This window comes from Labrus bergylta, chromosome 10, assembly GCF_963930695.1.
Source record: "Labrus bergylta chromosome 10, fLabBer1.1, whole genome shotgun sequence".
Classification (NCBI taxonomy): Eukaryota; Metazoa; Chordata; class Actinopteri; order Labriformes; family Labridae; genus Labrus; species Labrus bergylta.
Genome location: NC_089204.1, coordinates 31,220,264 through 31,229,690, shown reverse-complemented (window position 1 = coordinate 31,229,690; position 9,427 = coordinate 31,220,264). Strand labels below are relative to the sequence as shown.

The 9,427-nt window shown below is 41.4% G+C and overlaps 1 protein-coding gene across 1 annotated transcript in view; it reads left to right on the top strand.

Annotated features, from left to right (window-relative positions):
- Positions 1 to 2,190, top strand: part of si:ch211-51a6.2 (neurotrypsin) — a 15,257-nt gene extending 13,067 nt beyond the window's left edge. Inside the window, exons 13-14 of the mRNA XM_020658123.3 lie at positions 483 to 763; positions 1,329 to 2,190. Coding sequence (XP_020513779.1) covers positions 483 to 763; positions 1,329 to 1,648 — 601 coding nt within the window. The 3' untranslated portion in view covers positions 1,649 to 2,190. The remainder of the gene's footprint in view (positions 1 to 482; positions 764 to 1,328) is intronic.
- The last annotated feature ends 7,237 nt before the right edge of the window (positions 2,191 to 9,427 follow it).

Genomic DNA, 9,427 nt, shown 5'->3' with positions numbered 1-9,427 from the left:
ACCGTTCCTCAACACAAGCATAAACATCACATCATCAAAAAGTGTGTTTGTGTCTTTAAAGGTGTATTGTTTGCATCTTGATTTGTTTCTTTATTTAACATTATCAAATGTCTAGGTCTGTAGCAGTGGTCACAGGGTGACACTTGTGCTGTTAAACCATAACTATTTCATGCTAACAGCTAATGGCTTCTTGGTGGTTTGACAGGCCCCAGGTGGGCAGTGGCAGTTTGGTTGCTGGCAACCTGCTCTGGGTCTTAGCTCTAAAGACAACAGATCTCCTCATGTTCAAACTGACCAAAATGAGGGCTCCTTGTCTGCCTTGCTCTTCCCGCTGCCTGCTGGTTGTCTTACTTTATGTTGTTTTCTTTTTGTTGTGTACATGATGTTGTGTTTTATGTCTAACCCCTCCCTCGCTAGGACTAAGGTGAAATGGTGAACAAGTAGATCTTAGTTCACACCTTCATGGTTCTGTTCTGGTCCAGGTTCGGCAGAGACCCAAGCCGGTATGTGTTGCGTTTAGGAGACTATCACACTGAGGAGCAGGACGACTTTGAACGCACACTGGTCCCTGAACGCATCGTCATCCACAGAAAGTACCACAGTCAGGCCTGGGAGTACGATATCGCCCTGGTGAGGCTCAAAGGCACGGAGGGGAACTGTGTGTCCTTCAACCCTCACACAGGTGCGGTGTGTTTACCTGAAACAGGACACAGGTGGGACAAGAGACCTGCTGCATGCGTCATCACTGGCTGGGGCATCACAGGTAACATGTTACACCTACACAGGTAACTAACACACCTCCATCACAGGTAACATGTTACACCTACACAGGTAACTAACACACCTCCATCACAGGTAACATGTTACACCTACACAGGTAACTAACACACCTCCATCACAGGTAACATGTTACACCTACACAGGTAACTAACACACTTCCATCACAGGTAACATGTTATACCTACACAGGGAACGATCACACCTCCATCACAGGTAACATGTTACACCTACACAGGTAACTAACACACTTCCATCACAGGTAACATGTTACACCTACACAGGTAACTAACACACTTCCATCACAGGTAACATGTTACACCTACACAGGTAACTAACACACTTCCATCACAGGTAACATCTTACACCTACACAGGTAACTAACACACTTCCATCACAGGTAACATCTTACACCTACACAGGTAACTAACACACTTCCATCACAGGTAACATGTTACACCTACACAGGTAACTAACACACTTCCATCACAGGTAGTTATTACATGTTTTTGTCCTGACATGTGAACACCTTTACATGTTATATGTTTCAGACTCAGAATACTCCAGGATTCTGCTCCACGCCTGGGTTCCTCTGCTTCCTGCCTGGAGGTGTAAAAAGAAATATGGTGATCGTTTCACAGGACGCATGCTGTGTGCAGGGAGCCTGTCAGAGCGCCACCGTGTGGACAGTTGCCAGGGCGACAGTGGGGGTCCTCTGGTTTGTCAGGGGGAGGGAGGCCGCTGGGTACTGACGGGGGTGATCTCATGGGGTCATGGATGTGGAAACCCATCGTTTCCTGGAGTGTACACACGTGTCAGCAGGTTCCTGCGATGGATTGATAAGATAATCAATAAACCCTACAAGAGCTGAAGACAGAGGAAGACACAAAACACTAACAGGGGCGGCTTTAAATAACTAAGACTGAAGATGGTTGAACAGTCAGTATGAACACTAGGGGGCACTAAATTGACAAGGTGATCAACAAACTGTACAAGACCTGAAGAAGAAACACTGAGGGGCACAAACTTTACATAACTGAGGAGTTAATGGTTTCACAACATTGTGATAAGACAATGTGAAAACAAACAATGGGACACCAATATAACAATGTTTGGCGGATTCAATATAAAAACAAAAAACAAAGGTGGAGTGAGAGTGGAACGTGGTTACGGTGCTGCGGTGGACTGGAGATGTAAAGGAGTCTAGTCTCAGAGCTCTAACAGTCTCTCTCTGTATATGAAGCCTGATGCTCATGATTCTGTGCTGGGTCATCTCAACTCTTAATTTTGTTTTCTCACTGCAATAAGCCTGTAAATGTGTATTAACATGTAAATGTGTATGAATGAGTTATCTGATATTTCAAACTGGTTTTGATGAAAAAAGCAGTGGAATAAAAAGGTTTACAAAGCTCATTACATTATTCGGAGAATATGACCTGTGGAACACAGGGACATAGTTATACAATAAGAAAGGGAAACAAAGACACATTAATACAGTGACAAAGTAATACAGTGATACAGTGACATTGATATAGTTACAAAGGGATACAAAAATATAGTGATACAGTGATACAGTCACACAGTGATAAAGTTACAGTTATACAGTCACACAGTGATACAGTCACAATGATAAAGTCAGACAGTGATACAGTTACAGTGACAATGTGATACAGTGATACAGTCACACAGTGATAAAGTCACAGTGATACAGTCAAACAGTGATACAATCACAGTGATACAGTGTGACAATGTGATACAGTTACAGTGATACAGTGACAATGTGATACAGTCAGACAGTGATACAGTTACAGTGATACAGTCAGACAGTGATACAATCACAGTGATACAGTCACACAGTGATACAATCACACAGTTATACAGTCACACAGTGATACAGTGACACAGATGTAGAGTCACACAGTGATACAGTGTGACAATGTGATACAGTTACAGTGATACAGTGACAATGTGATACAGTCAGACAGTGATACAGTTACAGTGATACAGTCTGACAGTGATACAATCACAGTGATACAGTGACAATGTGATACAGTTACAGTGATACAGTGACAATGTGATGCAGTCAGACAGTGATACAGTTAGTGATACAGTCACACAGTGATACAATCACACAGTTATACAGTCACACAGTGATACAGTGACACAGATGTAGAGTCACACAGTGATACAGTCACACAGTGAAACAGTCACACAGATATACAGTCACACAGTGATACAGTGACAATGTGATGCAGTCAGACAGTGATACAGTTAGTGATACAGTCACACAGTGATACAATCACACAGTTATACAGTCACACAGTGATACAGTGACACAGATGTAGAGTCACACAGTGATACAGTCACACAGTGAAACAGTCACACAGATATACAGTCACACAGTGATACAGTAACACAGTTATACAGTCACACAGATATACAGTCACACAGATAAACAGTCACACAGTGATACAGTAACACAGTTATACAGTCACACGGATATACAGTCACACAGTTATACAGTCACACAGATAAACAGTCACACAGTGATACAGTCACACAGTGATACAGTAACACAGATATACAGTCACACATTGATACAGTCACACAGATATACAGTCACACAGTGATACAGTCACACTGTTATACAGTCAAACAGTGCTACAGTCACACAGTGATACAGTCACACAGTGATAAAGTCACAGTGATACAGTCAGACAGTGATACAATCACAGTGATACAGTGACAATGTGATACAGTTACAGTGATACAGTGACAATGTGATGCAGTCAGACAGTGATACAGTTAATGATACAGTCACACAGTGATACAGTTAGTGATACAGTCATACAGTGATACAGTTACAGTGATACAGTCACACAGTGATACAGTGACACAGATGTACAGTCACACAGTTATACAGTCACACAGTTATAGAGTCACACAGATATACAGTCACACGGATATACAGTCACACAGTTATACAGTGACACAGATAAACAGTCACACAGTGCTACAGTCACACAGTGATACAGTCACACAGTGATAAAGTCACAGTGATACAGTCAGACAGTGATACAATCACAGTGATACAGTGACAATGTGATACAGTTACAGTGATACGGTGACAATGTGATGCAGTCAGACAGTGATACAGTGACAATGTGATACAGTCACACAGTGATACAGTTACAGTGATACAGTGACAATGTGATACAGTCGGACAGTGATACAGTAACAGTGGTACAGTCACACAGTGATACAGTCACACAGTTATACAGTCGGACAGATATACAGTCACACATTTATACAGTCACACAAATATAGAGTCACACAGATATACAGTCTCACAGCGATACAGTCACACGGATATACAGTCACACAGTTATACAGTCACACAGTGATACAGTCACACAGATATACAGTCACACAGATATACAGTTACAGTGATACAGTAACACAGTGATACAGTCACACAGTGATAGAGTCACAGAGATATACAGTCACACCGTTATACAGTCACACAGTGATACAGTCAAACAGTTATACAGTCACACAGTGATAGAGTCACACAGATATACAGTCACACAGTGATACAGGTATACAGCCACACAGTGAAACAGGTATACAGTCACACAGTGATACAGATATACAGTGATACAGTGATACAGTCACACAGGTATACAGTCACACAGTGATACAGTCAAACAGTGATACAGGTATATAGTCATACAGTCGCACAGTCACACAGTGATACAGTCAGACAGTGATACAGTCACACAGTGATACAGTCACACAGTGATACAGTCATACAGTGATACAGTTATACAGTCACACAGTGATACACTCACACAGTGATACAGTCACACAGTGAAACAGGTATACAGTCACACAGTGATAGAGTCACACAGTTATACAGTCACACAGTTATACAGTCACATAGTGATACAGTCACACAGTGACACAGTCATACAGTCACACAGATATACAGTCACACAGTGAAACAGGTATACAGTCACACGGTGACACAGTCATAAAGTCACACAGATATACAGTCACACAGATATACAGTCACACAGTGATACAGTCACACAGGTATACAGTCACACAGTGATACAGGTAAACAGTCATATAGTGATACAGTCACACAGTGAAACAGGTATACAGTCACACAGTCACATAGTGATACAGTCACACAGTGATACAGGTATACAGTCACACAGTGATACAGTCACACAGTGAAAGAGGTATACAGTCACACAGTGATACAGGTATACAGTCACAGAATGATACAGTCACACAGTGATATAGTTACACAGTGATACAGTCACACAGTGATACAGTCACACAGATATATAGTCACACAATTATACAGTAACACGGATATACAGTCACACAGTTATACAGTCACACTGATACAGTCACACAGTGATACAGTCACATGGATATACAGTCACACAGTTATACAGTCACACAGTGATACAGTCACACAGTGATACAGTCACACGAATATACAGTCACACAGTTATACAGTCACACTGATATACAGTCACACAGTGATATAGGTATACGGTCACACAGTGATACAGTTACACAGTGATACAGGTATACAGTCACACAGTTATACAGTCACACAGATATACAGTCACACAGATATACAGTCACAAAGTGATACAGTCACACAGTGATACAGTCACACAGTTAAACAGTCACACAGATATACAGTCACACAGTGATACAGTCACACAGATATACAGTCACACAGTGATACAGTCACACATTGATACAGTCACACAGTCACACAGTTATAGAGTCACACAGATATACAGTCACACCGTTATACAGTCACACAGTGATACAGTCAAACAGTTATACAGTCACACAGTGATAGAGTCACACAGATATACAGTCACACAGTGATACAGTCACACAGTGATACAGATATACAGTGATACAGTCACACAGCAAAACAGGTATACAGTCACACAGTGATACAGTCAAACAGTGATACAGGTATACAGTCATACAGTCGCACAGTCACACAGTGATACAGTCAGACAGTGATACAGTCACACAGTTATACAGTCACACAGTAATACAGTCACACAGATATACAGTCACACTGTTATACAGTCACACAGTGATACAGTCACACAGTTATAGAGTCACACAGATATACAGTCACACCGTTATACAGTCACACAGTGATACAGTCAAACAGTTATACAGTCACACAGTGATAGAGTCACACAGATATACAGTCACACAGTGATACAGTCACACAGTGATACAGTTATACAGTCACACAGTGATTCACTCACACAGTGATACAGTCACACAGTGATACAGGTATACAGTCACACAGTGATACAGGTATACAGTCACACAGTGATACAGTTACAGTGATTCACTCACACAGTGATACAGTCACACAGTGAAACAGGTATACAGTCACAGAATGATACAGTCACACAGATATATAGTCACACAATTATACAGTAACACGGATATACAGTCACACAGTTATACAGTCACACAGTGATACAGTCACACGGATATACAGTCACACAATTATACAGTCACACGGATATACAGTCACACAGTGATACAGTCACACGAATATACAGTCACACAGTTATACAGTCACACAGTGATATAGGTATACGGTCACACAGTGATACAGTTACACAGTGATACAGGTATACAGTCACACAGTTATACAGTCACACAGATATACAGTCACACAGATATACAGTCACAAAGTGATACAGTCACACAGTGATACAGTCACACAGTTAAACAGTCACACAGTGATACAGTCACACATTGATAGTCACACAGATATACAGTCACACAGTTATACAGTCGCACAGTGATACAGTCACACTGATATACAGTCACACAGATATACAGTCACACAGTTATACAGTCACACAGTAATACAGTCACACAGATATACAGTCACACAGTTATACAGTCACACAGTTATACAGTCGCACAGTGATAGAGTCACACAGATATACAGTCACACAGTGATACAGTCACACAGTGATACAGGTATACAGTCACACAGTGATACAGTCAAACAGTGATACAGGTATACAGTCACACAGTGATACAGTCAGACAGTGATACAGTTACAGTGATACAGTCACACAGTGATACAGTTATACAGTCACACAGTGATTCACTCACACAGTGATACAGTCACACAGTGAAACAGGTATACAGTCACACAGTGATACAGGTATACAGTCACACAGTGATACAGTTACAGTGATACAGTCACACAGTGATACAGTTACAGTGATACAGTCACACAGTGATACAGCCACACAGTTATACAGTCAAACAGTGATACAGTCAAACAGTGATACAGGTATACAGTCACACAGTCGCACAGTCACACAGTGATACAGTCACACAGTGATACAGTTACAGTGATACAGTCACACAGTGATACAGTTATACAGTCACACAGTGATTCACTCACACAGTGATTCACTCACACAGTGATACAGTCACACAGTGATACAGGTATACAGTCACACAGTGATACAGGTATACAGTCACACAGTGATACAGTTACAGTGATACAGTCACACAGCGATACAGTCACACAGTGATACAGTCACACAGTGATACAGTTACAGTGATACAGTCAAACAGTGATACAGTCACACAGTCGCACAGTCACACAGTGATTCACTCACACAGTGATACAGTCACACAGTGAAACAGGTATACAGTCACACAGTGATACAGGTATACAGTCACACAGTGATACAGTCACACAGTGATACAGTTACAGTGATACAGTCACACAGGTATACAGTCACACAGTGATACAGTTACAGTGATACAGTCACACAGTGATACAGCCACACAGTTATACAGTCACACAGTGATACAGTTATACAGTCACACAGTGATTCACTCACACAGTGATACAGTCACACAGTGAAACAGGTATACAGTCACACAGTGATACAGGTATACAGTCACACAGTGATACAGTTACAGTGATACAGTCACACAGTGATACAGGTATACAGTCACACAGTGATACAGTTACAGTGATACAGTTACAGTGATACAGTCACACAGTGATACAGGTATACAGTCACACAGTGATACAGGTATACAGTCACACAGTGATACAGTTACAGTGATACAGTCACACAGTGATACAGCCACACAGTTATACAGTCACAAAGATATACAGTGACACAGTTATACAGTCACACAGTGATACAGCCACACAGTTATACAGTCACAAAGATATACAGTGACACAGTTATACAGGTAACTAACACACTTCCATCACAGGTAACATCTTACACCTACACAGGTAACTAACACACTTCCATCACAGGTAACATGTTACACCTACACAGGTAACTAACACACTTCCATCACAGGTAGTTATTACATGTTTTTGTCCTGACATGTGAACACCTTTACATGTTATATGTTTCAGACTCAGAATACTCCAGGATTCTGCTCCACGCCTGGGTTCCTCTGCTTCCTGCCTGGAGGTGTAAAAAGAAATATGGTGATCGTTTCACAGGACGCATGCTGTGTGCAGGGAGCCTGTCAGAGCGCCACCGTGTGGACAGTTGCCAGGGCGACAGTGGGGGTCCTCTGGTTTGTCAGGGGGAGGGAGGCCGCTGGGTACTGACGGGGGTGATCTCATGGGGTCATGGATGTGGAAACCCATCGTTTCCTGGAGTGTACACACGTGTCAGCAGGTTCCTGCAATGGATTGATAAGATAATCAATAAACCCTACAAGAGCTGAAGACAGAGGAAGACACAAAACACTAACAGGGGCGGCTTTAAATAACTAAGACTGAAGATGGTTGAACAGTCAGTATGAACACTAGGGGGCACTAAATTGACAAGGTGATCAACAAACTGTACAAGACCTGAAGAAGAAACACTGAGGGGCACAAACTTTACATAACTGAGGAGTTAATGGTTTCACAACATTGTGATAAGACAATGTGAAAACAAACAATGGGACACCAATATAACAATGTTTGGCGGATTCAATATAAAAACAAAAAACAAAGGTGGAGTGAGAGTGGAACGTGGTTACGGTGCTGCGGTGGACTGGAGATGTAAAGGAGTCTAGTCTCAGAGCTCTAACAGTCTCTCTCTGTATATGAAGCCTGATGCTCATGATTCTGTGCTGGGTCATCTCAACTCTTAATTTTGTTTTCTCACTGCAATAAGCCTGTAAATGTGTATTAACATGTAAATGTGTATGAATGAGTTATCTGATATTTCAAACTGGTTTTGATGAAAAAAGCAGTGGAATAAAAAGGTTTACAAAGCTCATTACATTATTCGGAGAATATGACCTGTGGAACACAGGGACATAGTTATACAATAAGAAAGGGAAACAAAGACACATTAATACAGTGACAAAGTAATACAGTGATACAGTGACATTGATATAGTTACAAAGGGATACAAAAATATAGTGATACAGTGATACAGTCACACAGTGATAAAGTTACAGTTATACAGTCACACAGTGATACAGTCACAATGATAAAGTCAGACAGTGATACAGTTACAGTGACAATGTGATACAGTGATACAGTCACACAGTGATAAAGTCACAGTGATACAGTCAAACAGTG